The sequence below is a fragment of the Carlito syrichta genome, unplaced genomic scaffold (assembly GCF_000164805.1).
Source record: "Carlito syrichta isolate Samal-C Ts95f unplaced genomic scaffold, Tarsius_syrichta-2.0.1 Scaffold312140, whole genome shotgun sequence".
NCBI lineage: Eukaryota > Metazoa > Chordata > Mammalia > Primates > Tarsiidae > Carlito > Carlito syrichta.
In genome coordinates this window covers 240,920-261,799 of record NW_007256236.1, presented here as the reverse complement: position 1 = coordinate 261,799, position 20,880 = coordinate 240,920, and the positions used below count along the sequence as shown (strand labels likewise).

The 20,880-nt window shown below is 50.0% G+C and overlaps 2 protein-coding genes across 4 annotated transcripts in view; both read right to left on the bottom strand.

Moving 5' to 3' along the window:
• FOXJ1 (forkhead box J1) overlaps positions 1 to 1,068 on the bottom strand; it is a 4,127-nt gene extending 3,059 nt beyond the window's left edge. The window contains exons 1-2 of the mRNA XM_021718375.1: positions 881 to 1,068; positions 1 to 338 (exon numbers count right to left, since the gene is read on the bottom strand). The exon at positions 1 to 338 is cut by the window's left edge and continues 361 nt beyond it. Coding sequence (XP_021574050.1) covers positions 1 to 191 — 191 coding nt within the window. The 5' untranslated portion in view covers positions 192 to 338; positions 881 to 1,068. The remainder of the gene's footprint in view (positions 339 to 880) is intronic.
• Positions 1,069 to 4,988: 3,920 nt separating this feature from the next.
• Positions 4,989 to 20,880, bottom strand: part of RNF157 (ring finger protein 157) — a 102,839-nt gene continuing 86,947 nt past the window's right edge. For 2 of the 3 annotated variants that reach the window (XM_021718371.1, XM_021718372.1), the window contains exons 12-19: positions 19,207 to 19,445; positions 17,923 to 18,034; positions 15,821 to 15,932; positions 15,158 to 15,336; positions 14,833 to 14,898; positions 13,922 to 13,970; positions 12,078 to 12,188; positions 4,989 to 5,515 (exon numbers count right to left, since the gene is read on the bottom strand). In XM_021718371.1, coding sequence (XP_021574046.1) covers positions 5,394 to 5,515; positions 12,078 to 12,188; positions 13,922 to 13,970; positions 14,833 to 14,898; positions 15,158 to 15,336; positions 15,821 to 15,932; positions 17,923 to 18,034; positions 19,207 to 19,445 — 990 coding nt within the window. In that variant the 3' untranslated portion in view covers positions 4,989 to 5,393. The remainder of the gene's footprint in view (positions 5,516 to 12,077; positions 12,189 to 13,921; positions 13,971 to 14,832; positions 14,899 to 15,157; positions 15,337 to 15,820; positions 15,933 to 17,922; positions 18,035 to 19,206; positions 19,446 to 20,880) is intronic. The other variant, XM_008069607.2, reaches the window with a different exon arrangement.

The window sequence follows — 20,880 nt, the reverse complement described above, 5'->3', positions numbered from 1 at the left end:
TGGTGGTAGCCATGGGGGTCGGTGCCCCCGAGGGGCAGGGCGGGGGCCTTGGCGTTGAGAATGGAGAACTCCTGCAGCCACTGCAGGCTAGTTAGGCTGTCATCCAGGGCGTCGGGCTCCTCCAGGCCGCCCTCCCGCCCGGCCTCCTCCGCCGACCCTGCTCCGGAGAGGCGCAGCCAGCTCTCCGCCATGTCTGCGGGGACTCTCCGAGGGGTCGGTCAGCATCCACGACCCGCCGCGCTCTCCCGGACTTCCGCAGGTCCGGTTACACAGCCTCCTGGACACAGGTTTTCATCTTGCGACCCCGGGGTCGCCTCCTCCAAATACGTATGTGGTGCCTGCGGAGACCGCAGGGGGAGCTGAGAACTCTTACCCGACCCTCGAGAGGAGGGGGTGTGTGTTCGAGAGGGACACCTCTATCACTGTCCCCAAAGCAGGGGAGTATCTTTTAGTGCCAAGGTCTGGGAAATAGAAGCAATGCCCTGGGGTAGACCGCCACCAGATCCGCTTCTCTCTTCCTTTCCTCTTTGAGGTTTTATTATAGAAGAGGGTAAGGTCATCTGAGTCTATCCCTTTTTCCTGAAAGGCACAAAATCAGGACTCCCTTCCTCCCCACAAATGGAAATGGGGCGAGAAGTCTCGAGGGGGCGGGGGAGGGGGGCGACGGAGGTCGTCTGATCCTCGAGAAAGGATATTAGGATGGGGGTTATGGAAAAGGAAGGGAACCGAACAGAGTTATGGGGTGTTGAGAGGAGAGTTTTCCCCCAGACTCCACAGATGTCAGTCCCAGGGCCCACCGCTTCCGTCGAGGACGAATGGGAGAGCGGGCTTGTACTGTCGCCCTCCCCTCCCGTGGCCTGCAGCCCTCCCCGTCCCTTACCTGGCTCAGAGCGCAGCCCGGGCCAGAGGAAGGTTCTGGAACAAGGTCCTCCCCCCCCCCGCGGCTTTCTGCCCCCAGCTCGAGGGCCCCGTCAGCGCCTCTCGCCGCCCCCCCCGGCCCGACGGCTCTTCTCTGAGTGCCGGCGGCTCCGGGACCGGCAATAAGTAGCCGCTCGGAAGGCTTCTCCTGCTGCCATAGCGACGCCCCGCCCCCGTAAACAGCTTCCGCTGCTGCCATTGGCCAGCACGTCTCCAAGGAGACCGCGGGCCCTTGCTACTCTCTCTGGCGGCAACTCTCTGCGAACTCCCTCCTACCGCGCCCTCCCGCGCCACCAGCCCCCCACCCGCCGCCGCGTCCCGGCTCGGCGCATTCCCGCCCGAGGGCCCCGCGCTGGGTCGGAGAAGCGCGCGGCCCGCGGCCCAGAGAACGGCTCCCGATCCGTTCGCCCGGGGAACCGCCGCTCCCGCCCTCTTCCTGTCCCGGGGTCGCCGGGGCGTTGACGGCTTAGGAGACGGAGCCAAGGCTGGAAGCGAGCTCGGGCGCCGTATCCCTGAGGTTTTATCTCCTCTGAGCTGCGAGAGGCGCTTTGCCGTGTTTCTGTGGCCTTTTCCTCTCCCCCTACCCCGAGTGTCTCTGGTGCCTGCAGGCAGGTCTGACTCTTCGATGCCACCTGCCGCTCACATTCACAGAAATGGCAGACACCCCGTGGCGGGTAGGGTAATCCGGTCTCTCTCGACACGCAGCTCCCTCCCCAACCGTATCCTCAAGGTCCCGGAAGCTGACATTCCAGAGGCTTCTGCAGAAATACACTGTGTCCTTCCCAGATAGCTGAGGAGGCAGAGCCCGGTGGGTAAAACTCAGGACTTGACAAATTCTCCTAGCGGGGTCATTATCCCTGTTAATTTCACCAACCTTTAAGTGACAGGGAATAAAGGTAGAGGGACTCTGGGGACTGTAAGGCCTCCCTTTCCCTGGCCTCCCTCCTGTCACCAGCTTTTCTGCCCTTTAATTATTGAGGAGCTGCCGTGTTGGAAGTTCTCCGGTTTAAGGCGGCTTCAGCGGCAGCAGTTGGGGGCTGGGCTGCTCACCCAGCCTCAGCCCAGGAGCCGGAGCAGAGCTGGGGTTGGGAAGCCTGATGCCCAGGCCACGCAGAAAGGCAGGCACCTGCACAATGGCCCACCCAGGAACATGCTTTCCCTACCACTTGCCTCTCCCACTGCTCCAAATCCAGATCAGCTTGAGTAAAAATACTAAAGAGCGCTGGAGAAAGTCAAATATAAACTTTCACAAATAATTAGCTCACTTTGCAGTTAACAACTCTCCCTTGTAAACAGTTTTATTCATTTTTAAGAATCATGCAGCAATCCATAAATATTGCATCCTGATGTCCCCGCTGTAGTGTGCCCATGTGTACTCCAGGGAGGGGGTACACAGATGGTGCAAACAGTGTACACATGCACACACAAGGTGTGCAGGCCCTAAAGCTAAGTGAGCAACCAGTGTGCCAAGACCAGGTGGGTGGGATCCTAGCTCCCCAGGTGAGGCGGCTTAAAGTGTGTAGGTCTGTGCCCAAGAGATGCCCCGTGGGGGTATAAACTCTGGTGGGATGGAACTGGGTAGAAGGAAAAAAGGCTCTGTGAAGAGCCAGGATCACACCACCTGAAGGCCATGGGGAAGCAGATGAGTTCAGCAGGAAGGAGCCCTAGTTTTCAGTTAGTCTGTGCCCTTGTGGGAGGATCCGGGCCCATTCCCTCTCTCTGGGACTGTATTAGCGGACAACAGACTGGGGCAGGATTGGCAGTTGACCTGTCCTCATCAGGCTGACTGAGGACCAACCCTTTTGGATAGGATATTCCTGCTTGCCAGACCGGGAAGGAAAGGGTGAAGGTAATGGCTTCCTCTAGGGGTCCTAGTCACTGTGGCAACTGTTTACCTGAATCTCCTTCATCTCACCTCCTTCCCCCACCCTCTCAGGTAACATCACACTGTGAATAAGACCTGCAGGGGACAGGAGGTGGTCTGTGTGCTGTCACCCCAGAGCAAGGGAAGCTCCCTGTTGCCTGGGGTGTTCTGGGGCTCGTACTTCAAGGAAATCAGGAAGTAGGTTTTTGCTTAACTTACACTGGTTTAAGCCTTACTATGAGAGGAACTGTAAGAATGTGATGGGAAGGACATTAAGTGGTGCCTGAAACAGCAGTGTCCACTGCAGTATTTCAGAAGGTGGACAACAGGCTCCCTTTCACCAGGGCAGGATGTGAACCCCAACCACTAGGCAGTGTGACAGACACGATACACTTGGCCTCTGCAACCACACAGAAGGTGCAAAGGACCCCTGAGCACCGGGCTCCTTTTGAGGCTACTGGCCTTGGAAATGGCCTTGAAAAATTATTCTAGGGTAACAATTCCAAGTCTTAAGACAGTCCACTCCAATGGGCATAGCCTATAGGGCTCTCCCACATCTTTTTTTTTTTTTTAAGATTAGGAAAAATAGTTTATTGAGAAAGTAAATTGAAGAGAGAGAGGAGGGAATCCACCTCCCCAAGATGAGGGAGGGGGCCAGAGCTTAAAGAAAAGTATCGCAGCCTGGGCGCGATGGCTCAAGTTTATAATCCCAGCACTTTGGGAGGCTGAGGCGAGAGGACTGCCTGAGCTCAGGGGTTCAATTCCAGCTTGGGCAACATGGTGAGACCTCGTCTCTACAATAAAAAAAAAAAAATAGCTGGGCATGGTAGTGCACGCCTATAGTTTCAGCTATTTGGAAGGCTGAGGCAGAAGGATCACATCAGCCCAGCAGGCAGAGGCTGTGATGGCCATGCCACTGCACTCTAGCCTGGGCCACAGAGTAAGACTCTGACTTAAAAAAAAAAAAAGAAAGAAAAGAAAAGAAAAATAAAAGCATGGCCCTCTCCCACATCTTAATCTCACAAATATTTGTTGTGTCTAGCTTTGCTTCCCAAATAATTGCATGCCCCACTAAACAACCACCTTTTCTGAAAGCCAGTAGACTGCACATCTATTCAGGAGTCACAGGGAATCCACTAGTAACATTAGTGTTGAGAAAGGAGCAACAGCCACCAACTCACAGTCCAGCTGTGCTGTTTCAGGTTCTTAGTTATGTGCTCTCACACATAACTAAGTAGGGTGGGCAGGACAGATGACTGGAACAATGTCCAAACTGCTAATGAACATGTGGCAGGCTCTACCTCTCCTCTCACCTACCATGCTCAGCAGTTCTGGAAGGCAGAAGAGGAAAGGATGGAGGGCGGGACAGTCCTCAAAGTGAAGGCCCTGAGCCCTGGTTCCAGCCTCTGGTTCCCAGACCACTATCGCTGGCTACAGCTGCGGGCTTCAGGCTGCTTCCTGAGCTTAGCCCAGTGCTCTCTGCCTCTTCCTTGGGAATCCTGGCCACCAGTTTGAGAATCACCAGGCACTCAGACTATTTCCTCAACCACTGAAAAAAGGGGGTAGAGGGGCACACAACCACCCACTGGGCACCATGCCCACTACCAGGGGGAGAGAGGGCTTGCTAAAGCCCAAACCTTACCTCACACAATTTACTTATGTAGACAATCCTCACATGTACCCCACAACTAAATAAAATAAAAGAATAAAATAAAATAACATGGAGTAGAGATAGGAGCAATAGGGATAATAAGACCGCCTCCCAGGGCTGAATGAGGATGAAATAGAATAAGTGACTTCTCCTAACACAGTGCCTGGCACAAAGAGGTGGTCAACACCTACGTTTCTTAAAATGTCATCTTACGATGGAGTCCCAGGACTTCCTGAATGCACCTGATCAAGAGAAAGTCTTCTTCAGGGTAATCATCTTAACTTCAGGGATTCTCAGATTCAAAGGCTCCTCCCTAAGCAGACAGGTGTGTGAGGCACAGGAGACCAGCTCTGCCACTAGACGGAAGAATTGTCTTTTCCTGTCAGCCTTTAGGGTGCTCAGTCCATGAGAAAGGAGCTTCTAATACTTTCGGAGGGAAATTCCACACATAGGGCAATATGGCTCTCCCTTTTCACAGGAGCAGTCCTCCAGCCCCACCCCAAATTAGAGGTTTCAGATGGATTATAATGTGCCAGAAACCAGAAACTGCCAGAAGATATTTGTAACAAAGCTGCCAATATTCCAAGCCTTTTCGCTTTTCCTCCCCAGGAGAAAAAAGGCGCATAAGAAACAACTGGCCCATGGACCTCAGCATCACCCGAACATCAAGATACAGTGAGAACATTCCAGAGAGTCCTACAAAGGGTCTTATGAGCTGCAGTTCACTGAGTGGCTTCTGCCCACAGGGAGAAAGGAGGGCTTCTGGTCCCTTCTAAGGGGAAAGATTATTGTTATAGGAGACAAGGCTGGGAGAAGGAGCAAGCTGAACTCAACATCCAGCTTTTGCGTGACTACAAAAGTCTGTGCGTGTCTTGCTGAGGATGCCCACGGGCAGCAGTCCAGCGAGGATGGACGGAATGTGAGGACAGGAGGGGAGCCTGGGTGCAGGCGCTGGGGCTCTCAGACAGCCAAAGGACCCCACACGCAGGGCCTGTTCTCAGGGTCCTCCAGGCTGCCAGACGACAAGCGCCGGCGCTGGGTGTTCCGATGACTGACAGCATTGTCATCAGCCTGCCAGGTACCTGGGGAAGAGAAAGTGAAGGTTACAGGGGCCAAAGACCTTTGGCCAGGTCCAGATGGTGTCTTCAGCGGGGCAGCCTGGGAGTTCAGCACAGACGTTAGCAGGATGCATGTCACCTGAAACTCCTATGAGGGTGCAGGCCACAGCGCACGCATGAGAGAAAAAACAGAGAGAAGCAGGTGCCAACAGGTACAGGGGCTGCTCCTGTCTCTCTAGGCTAGGTACAGTCATTGCCACTGTAGCCTGGGACAGAGAGGGACATAAAAGATGTTCCTTGTTTTGTGAACATACCCTAGGATACACTTTTTTGGGGGTTTTTTGGGGTTTTTTTTAGTAAACATATTTTTTATTATAAAATTATGGGGTACAGTTAAGGGTTAGGTATACAAATGTGCATCGTTCAGGCACCCTTGTTAATAAGGGGTGTCTCCCCATCCCCAGGATACACTTTTGTATCTTAATTACTTGGTTTTGAAGTTTGCCTATATGTTATGATGGACAGAGAAAAGGAAATTGGGCCTTGCTGAGCTATTTTCATCAGGGCAGCAAGAGGTGGAAGGGGGCGAGAAAAACAAGTTTGTTCAGGCCCAAAGTGTCAGTGTTTTCTGTGGGAGCCCAGGTGGGGCAAGAAGGGGCTGGCCACTCAGCAGGGTGCCTGGGGATGGAACGGCATCCCCAGGAAGGACAGTGTGAGGCTCCAGCATCCTCTCCCCCACAACTCCTTCTGCACCGAGCAGCAGGCTGAGGTCTGGTATCAGGTGGTGCCATCAGCCCAGGAGACAGTAGCCCGACAGGCTGGAGTTCCTACAGGTACCAACCATCACTAAACGCATCCTCCTTCCCCAAATCTGCTGCTGCCCCCTGCATGAGGAATGCCACCTACCTGTGCTGGAAACACAACCTTGGTGCTTCTCTCTCCTTTGTGCCCTGCAGCCAACCCTCCACCACCTCCTGTTTGCTCATTTCCTAGTCATGTTGTGATTAAATATGCAGTCATGCCAAACTGGGTTTCACTCCCAGTTTACAACGTACTGACTGCGTGATCTTGGGCACGTCAATTTACTTTAATCCTTGGTTTTCGCACCCACCAAGTGGGAGATGAGTACTTACCTCACAGCTTGCCATAAGGACTAAACAAGATACCCTGCCTCCTAGAATAGACTGTGCTCAGTAAAGAGCCTCCCCCAAGGATCCTTCAGGCCATCCCTCTCCCTGGACCTGCTCTTCCTCTCCAGTCCACACGTTGGCTTCCTCCAGGTCCTTCCCTCCAGCGGAGCTGGAGAGCTCCTGCTGAAAAGTCAGCGCCTTCGCCACCTCACACTCAGCCTGAAGCCCTGGCTCCCTGGGTTTATGGAAGGCACGTTGTCCTCTTGTCCCCATGGGCCTCCTGAGCCATGCCCTCTTCTCACACACAAGGCACCTGCAGGCTGGATGAGGCCAGCGTGCTTCTGGGTGCTCCCTGCAGCCTGAACTGCCCCTCCACTCTCAACACTGCAGACAAGCTAAACCCTTGAACTCCTCCATCAGACCATAATATAAGCTCCTTCTGGGCAGGGCTGTGGCCTCTTCACTGTGGCACCCTGGAGCCCAGTGCAGTGCCTGACCCATTAGAGGACTTGTTCAGTGGGTAGGGCCAACCAGCTGCAGAGTGGCCCTGAGGTTGAGGGAAGTCACTCACAAGTGTCCTCAAGTAAGGCCAGCCCAGGACATGAACTCTTTAATGGCACTAGGAGTAAGCAGATATAAACAGCTTTTTTCCCCCACAGATATGCTCCTGTGACTGATACATCCTAAGGTTCTCATAATAGACAATGGTGGACCCCAGGGGAAAAGCGGGTAGAATGAGAAACAGGAGAGTCTTAGATATCTTTCACATCAACATGAATGTGGGATCTTTACTCCCTAGGGGTACTAGAGCCCGGGACATGAGTCAGGGTGCTTTTTGCCCTCTAAAGGCAGCATTAAGTGTCTAAGTGTGGCAGGATAAATATAAGGCAATATTGCCTTTTAAGTAAGAAACCCCAAATAAAATGAGCTGTTTGTTCATTTATATAATTGGGTAGATCTCATACCTATTCCTCAATGTTTATGGGGCAGGACTCCGGAACTGCGGCTGTTCAGTAGGAAAGACCAAAAGCAAATGGTAAACGAGAGAGAAGACACATGCATGCACAAAATAAAGACAGCAGCAGCAATGTCACCACTACCACCACCACCGCCGCCGCCGCCACCAGCACACCATGGAACCCTGGGACTGAGAGCCTGCCCAGAGAGCTGTCCTGACTCTGAATTCACAGGAGTTCTTGATACAAACTTCCCCATTCTAGCAGCCTTAGCCAGGGCTGAAAATCAGTTCCTAGTAGAAGAGACTCAAGACTTAGGTCTGAAGTTTCTGTCCTCCCTGCCTTCCTGGCACATTCTGGTGAGGGGAGGTTCAGTACTCTTCCTTGTAACAGACTCTGAAGGGCTCAGCAAAACCTTGCTGCCACTCTCTTCCTCAGCTTCATTCAGACAGTGAACCTGCTTGCAGAAGTGAGCCTGGGATGCTGAAGAGGGCTTCTGGAACAAGTGTCACCATTTTGTCTGGTCAAATTCATGCACCTCCAGTCAGAAGATGAAGCTTAGCGATTTAAAAATCCTTGGAGGGAGATGGATAAAGGTGCCTTCCATTCAATTCCCGCTTTGGGAAATCAGAAATGGGAGAGTGAAGAGACCTCTAGAGGTAGACTTGGGGAGCACATTTAGGGAAATTTTTTCCGGCTTCTACCAAGCCACTAATTAAATGGAAGTGCTACAGTTGCTCAGTTGTCTTTGTACAGTTTCTCTCCAGGGGACAGAAAAACTTAATTTGGATTTTTCCTTAATGTATATGAAGTGCAAACTTCCCTAGTAGTATTTTAATCTTGGGTTATGAGATCTGGAGAACTGAATTTCAGGTCTCCATGAGTATCTTTAGGTTTCACTGGATATGCCCACTCCTGTGCCATGCAGTCATTTAAAAATTGTATTTTAGTTGGGCTCGGTGGCTCAGCCTGTAACCCCAGCACTTTGGGAGGCTGGGGTGAGTGGACTGCCTGAGCCTGCGGGCTCGTGACCAGGCTGGGCAACTTGGCAAGACCTCGTCTCTACAATAAATACAAACATTAGCTGGGTTTGGTAGCCTATAGTTCCGGCTACTTGGAAGACTGAGGCGGAGGGATCGCCTGAGTCCAGCAGGTAGACACTGGGGTGGCCGTGAGTGTGCCACTGCACTCCAGCCTGGGCGACGGAATAAGACTCCAACTCAAAATAAAAATAAATAAATAAAAATAAAAATATAAAAATTGTATTTCCATTAAAAACTCCCAATTATCTTTGTCTCTTCTCATCACATACACTACCCAGAGCCTGTTCATAGACTAATGACTTACCCCTGATCACTATCCTGCCACCTGTGTGGTATTTCACCAAATTCCCTGTAGTCACCATCAACTTAGTGTGGCCTCACACTTCTAATCTTACTACCTGTCATACCCATTGACTGAGATCTCCCCCTTTGAGAACCTTTCAAAAACAATCTCGGAACATCTTTCCCCCCAGGGAAAGACCAAAAATTCACCCTTGGTCTTAGGGCCTAGGAAGACCCAGAAACTTCTTGCAGGGGAGGGGCTGGAATAACACAAGTGCCTCTCTACTCAGTGTGCCAGAGGGGTGAGGGTGGGAACCAGCACAGCTGTCAGTCCTCGCCACTAGCTGGGTCACCTGGCAGAGCATGTGTGAACACAGGATGCTCCCCACTGTCTTCTCATTGGCCCTCTGTAAAGGGAGTGGCACCCAATTGAAGAGGGAAACAGACTCAGGCAGGGACCAGCTGCGTGAGCAGCCATCTGGGTGGAGGAGAGAGTGGGCCACAGGAACAGTGAAGAGCCAAGCCAGCCTGCGGGTATCTCGGTTGCAGGGTGGAAACCTGAACTTACAGTGGAGCATGAAGAGACTTACTGTTCCTGGGACCAAATGGGACATTCCTGTCTTTACCCCAGCAGGTACCTCCAGAGAGTTCCCCAGCACTTTGCTGCCACTGTGGTGCTACCAGCAGAGCCAGAGACGCATTTTTCCAAGACAGCAGATGTGCTTTCCCCTCTTGGGTAAAGGGTCTCAAGACCTCTGGTGAGGATACATAGGGACACTCGCAGAGCTTATACCTGAGTTTCTCTCCTGACAGCCATCACAGGCATTTGATTTCATGACTGGCCCAAACTGTGAACCCAGTACCCTCTCAAAACAGCTGGTTCCAGAAATCACCATAAGGAACCCCAGGCTGTTTTCTTCCTTCCAGTTCTTACTCCCCTCCCACAATCCCATAGGTGGAATCAATATCAACAAGCAGCTTGGCCAGAGGGAGTTAGGAAGAGGAGGAAGCAGAACGAATAAGCTCAATTTTCACCAGCATTGTTGGCTAAAACAATTCCCAGCAGCTCCCTCTGCCAAAAAATAGGGGTGGGTGGGGGAGCCCCTTGAGGGAGGCAGAAATATAGATTTCTCTCCTGAAGTCCAGCAAGAGAATGGCCAGTATAGAGCTGCCACAGACACAGGGCAGAGCTAGGGCAGAGATACAATCTTCACCCAAGTATTGACCAAAGATGCCAATTAAAAACAAATCCTTCCCATAATCCTTGCCACGGAAGCATTCCCATTTTTGTTGAACAGAAATTGATATAGTATCACCAGAATTTTTATTGGAAAATCTCAGTATACTGAATACAGGCCCTAGCCTATTAGAAATGGGAACCTTGCTCATAGCCCTAAGCAAGAGCCTCTCAGGTGTGCGCACGCCCAGCAAGCTTGGAATCCGAAGCATAGGCAAGGAGGATAGTGTTGGCACGGTGTGAACATGAACTTTCACACCACGTCTGGAGAACAGAAATGAGCTTAGAAAATAAACAAACCAGACAGACAGATTTACATTTGGCAAAATGATATGAAACACAAATGGACAAACAGAAGCCAGGTCAGGAGTGGGAAGGCAGGGAGTGAGGTGGACCCTGGGCCCCAGCAGCTCCAGTCCAGGCCTAGCTGGCAGGAGGCTGACCCCATGGTCGACACTCTCTCCTCTACACTCAGGCAGGAAGGGGGTTTCCCGGGGCCTGTGCAGGAGAAGCGGGTGAACTGTTATTGCCTCTTTTGGCCTCACTGAAGATTAAGAGACCCAGGTATTATCTTTGGGACAAACTAAACAGAAAATGACTTTAAAGCCCTTTGAAAGGCTAGAGAAAGTGACTCTCGTGAATTCCAGCTTCCCCTGCCACAAGCTTGTGTCGGGCCAGAGCGTGCTGGGACCGTGTCTTGCACAGGCTGATGGAGAGTGGCAACCACAGGAGGTCTTGTGGCTCCAACACCTCCAGCCACTTCGCTGAGCGAGTAAAGCACTGGACCCATGATGTGGCTGTTCTGAAGCTGAAATAAATCTTCATTCAGGGAATGTTTAAGAGGATTCAAACAACACAACGTGAAGGACAATCTCTGTAGTGAAACCAGGAGGGGACATTAGACCAAGTCCACTTGGACAAGACTTAGCTTTTAGAAAAGTGTTTCGGCCAAGGCGAGAGTCCGCGGGTTTGAGACTAGCCCAGGCAACTTCGTGAGACTGCATCTCTACAGTAAATTAAAAAATTAGCTGGGCAGTGGTAGCGTACACCTGTAGTTCCAGCTACTTGGAAGACTGAGATGGAAGGATCGCCAGAGCCCAGCAGGTTGACGCTGGGGTGGCCATGGGTGTGCCACTGCACTCCAGCCTGGGCAATGGAGGGAGACTCCAACTCAAAAAAAAAAGAAAAGAAAAGTGTTTCTTGGAGACCTTGAATGAGCACGTGGAGTAGAAAGAGGTCAGTGCTCAAAGTGTGATTAACATGGTCCTTTGTAAGAAATTATCCTAGATTTGGGCTGTTAGAATCATGCGAGGAAATAAGGGGCACATTGACAACCTGATCGAGTTTTAAGTAGGGGTTCCAGGGAGCAAAGTCACCCTTGACCCCTGACTTCTCCTTTGGGACCCAAATCTCATGTGTACAATGCAACTGGTAACCTAAAACTCACTGGATCACCAAGCCATTCCCTGGCCCATCAAATGCTGGCTTGTACATTCCTCTCTGATCCTAATGGAAACCTGTTTCTTCTGAGGAGCTATGACTTCCCTCTTAAAGGGTTCAGTCCATCTTTCCAAGACTTCGTAGAAAGGTAGTGTTTCTGCTAAAACTTCCTGTTGATGAAAACAAGACCAGGCCACCTGCAAGGTCGTAATGGAGATAGGAGGGTGGGACTAAGCCAAATCATAAGGGGAGGAAGCTTTGTTTCTATCTTTCTATCCTAATATTCTCACCCGGAGGAGGGGCTTCTCTTTGCAAAAAGCTCAGGGACTCTCCTGAGGCCTTCTCACTTCCTTTCAGCATCTGGTCTCCACACTTAGCACACCCCAGGCCTTCTTGGCAGGAACTGCAGGGCAGGAGATGGGTGTACCAGGGTGAGAGCAGGGGTAAGAGCAGAGGGATGTCTCCCACCAAGTTCATGTTCAGCAGACTGCCACTCACCGGGTAAGCAGACCTCAGAGCACAGCTTATTGTCCAGTGCTTTCACGCTTGCGATGTCAAAGTCATTGTTATTGTCACACTCCATACCTAGAAATGCGCATGTCCTCTGGCCTGTAACGGAGTTAATGCAGTTAGAAAGGGGCTGGCTATCTCTGCTTTGCTGTCCTTAAAATAAAATTCTTAAGGATGGAGACGAAAAAAATCAAATCATATGTTAAAAAAAAACACAGTAATTAAGTGGGTAAAGAGTGGACAAAAAAGGAATCAAATTGTGTGGGCATGTCTGTGTTCTGGTGCTATTCTGCTCTGTTTCCCTGTAGCCCCTTTCCATCTGCTGCTCCCCATAAAGTCAGATCGCTGGGGAGGGCTGTGGGACACAGGCTCCACTGAGAACACTACAGTGAGCAGAGCCTGGTGGATCTAGAGGAAGCCAGTGGGGAAGTCTCCCTGCTCATGCCTGTGTCTGTCTCAGGTGTGAGTTGGGTGTGTTTATGACCACAAGGCTCTGTAAAATGATAAATACATAAAACAACAACGAAAGGTCTTAGGTTCCATAATTTTGCATATCAAATCAGAATGGTCACAGTCACAAAATTATGATTTCTTTTCCTATGAGACCTGAGTTGTTATTTTGAATATGTTTTAAGTGGCTGATCAGAGACCTACAGACATGTAAGAGGGAAAGGGAGAAGTTTTAGAAGCTATTTGTCAAGCTCCCCTCTTTTTATTTTGTGAAAGGGAGACAAGAAAATATAAATCTACTGCATGGGCTGAAGAACATCATGTGAAACCACCAGGCCACGCTGTATATTTTAGAAGCAAATATTCTATGGGAGAAACAATCACAAAAGGTAACTGGAACCTTAAGCACTAAAATCATCAACGGAGTCCAAATTCCTTGGGCTGATGTTCGAGAGCTAGCAGAGGCCCAGCCTCCGCGGTCATCCTCTCCTGTGGGCTCCTTGACCAGGCAGGAGCTTTCAAGTCTGCATGCACACCCCTGACACTCCCCAAGCGATGGCCAGCGCTAAAGCAGAAGCAACTAGGATGACATCTGCTGGCACGTCTGCGTCCAGGCTGGGGCACACGTGTGCTCTGGAGGCTCCCCTGCGGGGGGCACCTCAGAGCAGCGGAGGGCAGAGTCGGGCTCCTGGAACATGTGGTGTTCCCTGGTAAGGGGTGGCTTTCCTGCCCTCCTTCTTCCTCCTGCTTCCTTGCCCTGTAGGCCATTCCTTCTCTTCAAGCCTTACTTGAAACAAAATGCCTCCAACTGCTATAATTGAGGGCCGAATTATGGTAAAGAGAATCATTACAATAGCCTGGTTGCCTAAAGCTGAGCTGCTGAAGAAGCTTGGATCTGTTTCCTTGACCACAGTTTTAATGTGTCTGCTGGCTCACAGTCACATCGACTATTTTCCTCACTAAAGCGAAACCTGACCAGCTGCCAAGTAGTCCTTCCTCCCCAGTGGAAGAAACTGCCACTGCTGCTCAGAGTTGGGGGCTGCCGGAGCAGCTCTGTGGGGCCACTGCAGAGTTGCAGCAGGGAGGCTGGTGGTGGGAGTTGCCCAGGAAGCTTCAAATCAACTCAAGGTAAATGTGGAACTATATATATCTTCTGCAGCATCCTTACACTGGCATCCTCGGCTCTGAGTCCCAGAAAGAGCTGGGAAAGTCACTGAGGTCACTGATGCCCGGCTGGCTTTCATATACCATCAAAAAGACCACCTTTCTTCCAATTGCTCCGCAACTGGGCACTGCTACCCAGTCATACTGGTAGCCCTTTCTCTGCCCCTTAAAGACTATTTAGGACTATATAAGAGGGGGCAAAGGACCAGGTCTTTTACCATCTTCTTGTGTGGGAGATCCATCTTCTTCCTCTATAACATCATTTCCCTAGGACAGAAGGAAGTCCAATGAGTCTATAAAGCAGCAAAATGACTAAATGGATCAGTTGAAGACAGAACTGATCATCCTAACAGTATCTCATTCTGGTGCCTACATCAATAGCATATATTTCCCATCCCATTTATTATGCCTAGGAGGCTGAGTAGAGGCTGATTTTGCTTGATGAGGTATAATTGGCCTACAGGGACTAGGTCTGAGCCACATTACCTAGAGTGCTGTCAGGAATACCCTTGTAAAAGTTATTAAAAGGAGAGAGCAAATTGTGAGATCATAAAACTTTCAGAAATCCCTTAGGATCCCAAACCCTATCCAGAAACTCCCTTGAGAGCATCTGGCACAAGCAGAATTCTAGTGCCCTCACTGTGAGCTGTATTCCATCGCACTGCACGCACACTGAAGTCAGGGTACTTCCCACACTGAGCTGCGGTCTTGTCTGCTCACTGGATGGGGCTCCTAAATGGGGGCAGTGGGTGGGGCAGGTAGAAACCTCAGGTCTTCGTGTGCCCCAGTGCCAGGGAGCACCTGTGACACAGTCCCTCTGTGTAAATCCTCACTAGAGGAATGAAGGACAACACATTCTCAAGGTCCAGGGACTGGCACAGAAAGTTCCCTCTTGAATTCACTGCACACCGATCACATGGAACCAGTGCCCCCTGCTCCCCGAGAGCCCACAGGCCAGTGTGCGGTTGCTCTCATCTTCACCTACACTGCACTTCTGACTGATCTAGGCATGCCCTGAGGAAGCCTTCTTCAGCACAGCCTCCCGCCCTGTCCCTATTGGTTTCCCCAGCCAAGGCTAGAAGTTCCTCTGGCTGTGGGAAGGGGCACCACTGTCTGTCATCGGGGTTACCTCTGCATCCTGCTCTCCAGCTGGGAGGTCAGCAAAGTTGCTATCTGGAGACTCAGCAGGAAGTCCCTGCAAAAGAGCAATGAAGACCAAGGGCAGTTATTGCAGGCTCTCCTATCAAGTTCACATGACAGCAAACCCAAACCCAAGTCTTCAGTACAACTTTGGTGCCAAACAGAAAGCTCAGATCTGAGGGAATCCCTGGTTGTCTGTGGCACTCCTTTTGACACTTTGGGGGGCTTTGCTGCCATGCCTGGTAGACCCTTGATTAAGTTACATGTGTACAAAGTATGGAGGAGCCCAGGCAGTTCCTGCACCCTTCCCTTACCTCTCCTTCTTCTTCATACGAGGGGGCCCTGCTGGCAGCCCGGGGGGAAGGGAGAGGGTCTCCCTCCTCTTCAGTGCCAGGTGCAATGTAGGAGCCGGACATGGAGGAGACGGTGTCGGTGCTGATCTGGGAGGATGCCATGGACATGACAGACTGGGCCAGACTGCTGCTGGCAGGGCCTTTGGAGACAAGGGTTGGAGAAAGGAGTCTGGAGGTCAGGCAGAGCTTCTGCAAGCTTTCTGAGGAGCAGAGCCCTCTCCCTGCACTCAGGCAGTGATAAGTACAAAGGCCTTATCTTGCCCTCCTCTAAAAAAGACTTGAGATTTAAGGTATTCTAAGATTCTGCCACTTTACATTTTATAGTGCAGAACTCAACCTCAAAAACCAGATTTGCTTTTGTCTGTCATGATATTAAAGGAAGCCTCATGATGGCAGGACTAGGACTAACAGAACCTTTTCTACCTTAGCTACAGGCAAGCTTCTTGTCCCACGGTCCCATGGTAGGAGAAGAAATCCCCTTCCCTCTCAAGCTGGGACGTCTTTAGTCACGCAGCTCAGGCATTAGCTTGCTGCTCCCAAGTCCCTTCCCAGAGGAAGCACCAGGTAGCTGTGGATTAGGTTAATGAGGACGGACATGCTGCCACTCTCTACTTCCTCATGTACCTTCTGGGGAGGAAATCGTGGATGAGAGAGGCGTTCCTGTGCAAGATGACTGGTCGATAGCTCCAGATGACGACAAGGTGAGATTCTCACTTTCTGGAGTCACACCACATTCCTGGGGGTTGTGGGGAGCACATGGGGCAAGGAGTTAAGTGCAAATCAGCTGTGCTGGAGAAAAGGGGTAAGGACAGGGGGCCTGGGTAGGGATGAGGAAGAAAGGGAAACTGAAAGGGACTGAGACACATGCCAAGGACGTGGTTTCTCTTCCGTCCTCATTTCTCAGCCTAGGCCTGGAATGAGTGTCTCCCAGGGGAGGTGCAAACTTCACTCAGCACCTCCTGCCTGAGGCACAGCATCTGCTGGGGCCACACAAAGACTGCAGCTCAGATAACACAGGTCATCCAGCAGCTGTGACATGGGGACACCCCAGGTTTCCCCAGGATTATGCAAAGAACACAAAACCAGCAGAAGCCTCCCTGCCTGCAGCTTATCTCCACGTGGATGCCCAGTTAGCTCCAGCTCAGTTGATCTAACACAGGGCACCGCCTTGGCTCCCCAGGCTGCTGCTCCTCCCACACCCCACCCTGATCCTGACCCCCCACCTGCCAGGCACCTGGACACACAGCGTCACCCATCCCAGGCGGATGCAGAGTTCTACTGACTGTATCTCCATAATCCCTGCTTGTTCTTCCAGGTGGTCTTCTTTTGTCCTGAGTTCAGACATTCTCTCTAGTTCAGGCTACTGAAGCCCCTCTCCTTTCTAGCCCAGGCTGCACCCTGCTGTCATAAAGAAGCAAAGCTCTCGCTATATCACTGGTCTGCTCCAAGTCCCACTTCCTGCTCCAGGTCTTTGCGTGCACCATGCCCTTCACCTGGACGTTTCTCTTGCCTTTCCCTTCAGTTCTCCTCTGTAACACGTTTTTTGATTTCCTCAACTTATAATAATCTTACCCATTTCTGCCACAGCACTTTATTGTCCCTGTTTTAGGTGTGCTTCTTTTCTGTAGTTAAAATTCATTCATTTAAAATTCACTCAACAAGCCAGTGGCTCAGCCTGCAAAGGCCGCGCCTTTGGGAGGCTGAGGTGAGTGGATTGCCTGAGCCCGCGGGTTCGAGACCCGCCTGGGCAACTTGGCGAGACCTCATCTCTACAATAAATTAAAAAATCAGCTGGGCGTGGCAGCGCGCGCCTGTAGTTCCAGCTACTTGGAAGGCTGAGGTGGAAGGATCACTGGAGCCCAGCAGGTAGAGGCTGCAGTGGCCGGGAGCGGCCACTGCACTCCAGTCTGGGCGACAGAGTGAGACTCCAACTCTAAATAAATAAATAAAAATAAAAAATAAAATTCACTCAACAAACACTGAGCAACAACAATGTGCCAGGCACGGTGCTGTTCTTTGTGTATGTGTCCTGTCCCAGCTAGACCTGGGCTTCCAAGGGCAGGGATCACTTTATTTCCTTCCTGTGCCCTGCTGTACCTACAGTTCAGTGCCCTACACAGAGGAGGTGTATAATAAACCTCTGTTAAGTGAAGTCTCTCAGGGATGCACAGTATAGAAAATTTCAGGTTTCTTCTACTTCACCACAAGGGTCTCCTAGCACTCCATCCCACCAGGGCTTTTCCCTTGCTGTTCCCAGGCCTAGAGCCCTCTCTCCTCATATGTCTGCATAACTTGCTCTCTCACCTCCCTTGATCTCTGCTCCTGGACCATTTTTAAAAAATGGCACCCCCACTTCTAGTGTTGACATTTCCTTCCCCCTTGTCTGACATGCCGATCCATAGCACCATCTGACACACATGCATTTTTTTGCTTATCGTCTTTTGTGTCCAGCCCCTCATCCCAGTTGGCAAGAATATAAGTACTACAAGGGCACAGCTTTCGTAGTTCCTAGTTACTATCCTCACAGCATAGAGCAGAGTACCTGGTAAATAATGCAGGCTCCATACATTGTTGAATGAATGAATCTAATAAAACCTTTGCTGCTACCTCAAAGAGTGTTGAAAAGGTGTTTGATGAATGACTAAAAGCAGAAGAACAAGAAGAGCCATGCAGGTAGGAGAAAAGTCCCTGGAGTCCAACACCTAGGAAGGGGAGAAGAATGTAACGACCTCTCCGAGATGCTGAGCTGATGGTCTCTGAGAGAGCTGTGTCTCCGACTCGCTGCAGGAACGCTCATCTTCCTCTTCATGCAACACGGAAGAGTTTTGAGAAATGGATCTATAAAAGTACAAAGGGAAAAGCAACTGTATCCAATATCCATTTAAAGAACAAGGCTTGGCCTGGCTTATGAACCGCATCTCACAGCAAGAGAACTACCATAAGAAGAAGTTGTAAGGGAAACCCCAATCTTTTTGTTTGTTTGTTTGTTTTTTGAGTCAGGTTCTTGCTATGGTGCCCAGGCTGGACTTGAACTCCTGGGCTCAACTGATCCTTCTGCCTCAGCCTCCCAAGTAGCGGGGACTACCACTTCAGCTTGCAAGAAACCCAACTCTCAAGCAGGACTAGGGAGGTGGGAAAGAGCAACAAGGAGGGACAGAGACATCTTCTGGGTGCCAGAAGCTCTATGTTTTACCTTTAGCTCCTTCAGTGATTTGCTGTCTGAACTTGGGAAAAACTACTGACGTTTACAGGACCCGAATATTTTCATCTGTAAAATATCCTCCTTTACTCTGCCATAGAAAACTTTGTCATGATTTGTGCCTAGTTGGATTTAAATGCTTAAGAGATAAGAGGTCGACCACGGTGGCTCATGCCTGTAATCCCAATAATTTGGGAGGCTGGAGGCGGGAGGACTGCCAGAGCTCAGGGTTCAAGACTAGCCTCAGCAACTCAGCAAGAACTCGTCTCTACAACTAAAAAAAAAAATTAGCCAGGTGTGGTGGTGTGTACCTGTAGTTCCAGCTACTTAGAAGGTTGAGGCTGAAGGATCACCTGAGCCCAGCAGGTCGAGGCTGAGGTAGCCATGACTGTGCCACTGTACTTCAGCCTGGGTGACAGAGTGAAACTCTAACTCAAATGAATAGATAGACAGATAGATGCTTAAGAGATACAGATTACAAGGTTCCTTCAGTCTTTGGACTAAGCAACACTCCAAGAGCCTGAATGTACCTATCTACAGTGCTCGACACTCTCTTCACTATGTCCTATTCCTTCCCCTTGCAGAAAAAGAACACATAAGAGATTTGTCTCATCTGAATTCTTCTAAATACCTATATACCACCTTATTTTCATCTCTTAAGGGGTGGGATAACCTTTTCTGCAAGCAGCTCTGGGAATAGCCCAGAGAGTCTCCTCTGCTCTGGGTTCCTAGAATGTAAGCCAGCACCAACAAGGGTTGAAGCAGCTCATCAAGAATCCCAGGGGAACACTGTGGAACACTGGCTACTCACTTGGAGAGACTCTTTTTGAGTTTGAGTCCTTGGTTGCTGCAGTCAGACAGGCGGTCCAGAGGGGAGAGTGTCCTCACGGGGGGCAGATGACCATCGCTGCCATATGAAGGCAGCATTCCTGAGAGGTGGCCATCTCCAAGCACGTGAAGTGGAGGGACCGCTGGGGATGGGGTGAGGGGTCCATTGAGGGCCTCGAGAAGAGATACCACTTCATATCCTGGTGGAATATTCTCTGAGGACTAGGGGAATCAGAGATAGGTTGAAAAATCAATTAAGTCTTTTTTGTTTTATGGCATGATCATACTATTTATTCTACACTGAAAAAATGTTTTCTTTTACAACTGGTCTGGAGGTCTGGTAAGAATAAAGCTTCTGTACTAGAGTCAGAGGAAAGATAAAATATCAAAGAACCACATTCTAGATCTTGCTTATAGGTAAGCTTTTTCTTAATATGTGTTTTTTTTCCTGATTATAATAGAAATATATGGTCATTACAGGAAATTTAGAAAATTCTACAGAAAAGTAGAAGAAAGAAAAATCACCAGTCAAATCACCCAGAATAACAATTTTTGTTATCATTCTGGTATATTTTCTGCTTATTTCATTGAACATTAATATTTTCCTATATTTTTGAAACCTCTTCACATAGGTCCCCCACCCGTAGATTTCATAAGGTTGCTAATTATTCTACCAGTGCTGGGTATCTAGCTGTGTCCATCATGTCCTACTGTAAACAAATTTTGATGAACATCTTTGTATACGTCTTTTTCCTTGTCATTAAATTCTTAGATGCGGCCAGGCTTGGTGGCTCAGCCTGTAATTCCAGCAATTTGGGAGGCTGAGGTGAGTGGATTGCTTGAGCCTGCCAGTTCAAGACCAGCCCAGGCAATTTGGCAAGACCTTGTCTCTACAATAAATCAAAAATTAGCAGGGTGTGGTAGCACACCCCTGTAGTTCTGACTACTTGGAAGGCTGAGGCAGAATGATCGCCGAAGCCTAGCCGTTTGAAGCAGGGTGGCCGTAAGTATGCCACTGCACTCCAGTCTGGGCGACAGAGTGAGACTCCAACTCAAAAAAAAAAAAATTAAATTCTTAGATGCTAGATTATGAGGCATACATGTTTTTAAGGCTCTCAGTATCTACTGATGTTTTGTTTTTTCAGTGCCTCTTCTAGTTATATTCCTATAAGCAACAGAGGATACCTATTTTGATTGCTTCCCTGCCAGCAGGGAGAATCTTAATTTTTTATTTTTATTTATTTATTTATTTTTTGAGTTGGAGTCTCACTCTGTCGCCCAGACTGGAGTGCAGTGGCCGCTCCCGGCCACTGCAGCCTCGACCTGCTGGGCTCCGGTGATCCTTCCGCCTCAGCCTTCCAAGTAGCTGGAACTACAGGTGCGCGCTACCACGTCCAGCTGATTTTTTAATTTATTGTAGAGATGAGGTCTCGCCAAACTGCCCAGGTGGGTCTCGAACCCGCAGTCTCAGGCAATCCACTCACCTCAACCTTCCAAAGGCGAGGGATTATAGGCTGAGCCGCCAAGCATGCTTGGGAGAATCTTTAAAAAGGAAAACTTTTAAATTTGAAAGGTGAAAAATGGTATCTCATTTTAATTTGCATATCACTGATTTTTTTTTTTTTTTTTGAGTTGGAGTCTCACTCTGTCGCCCAGA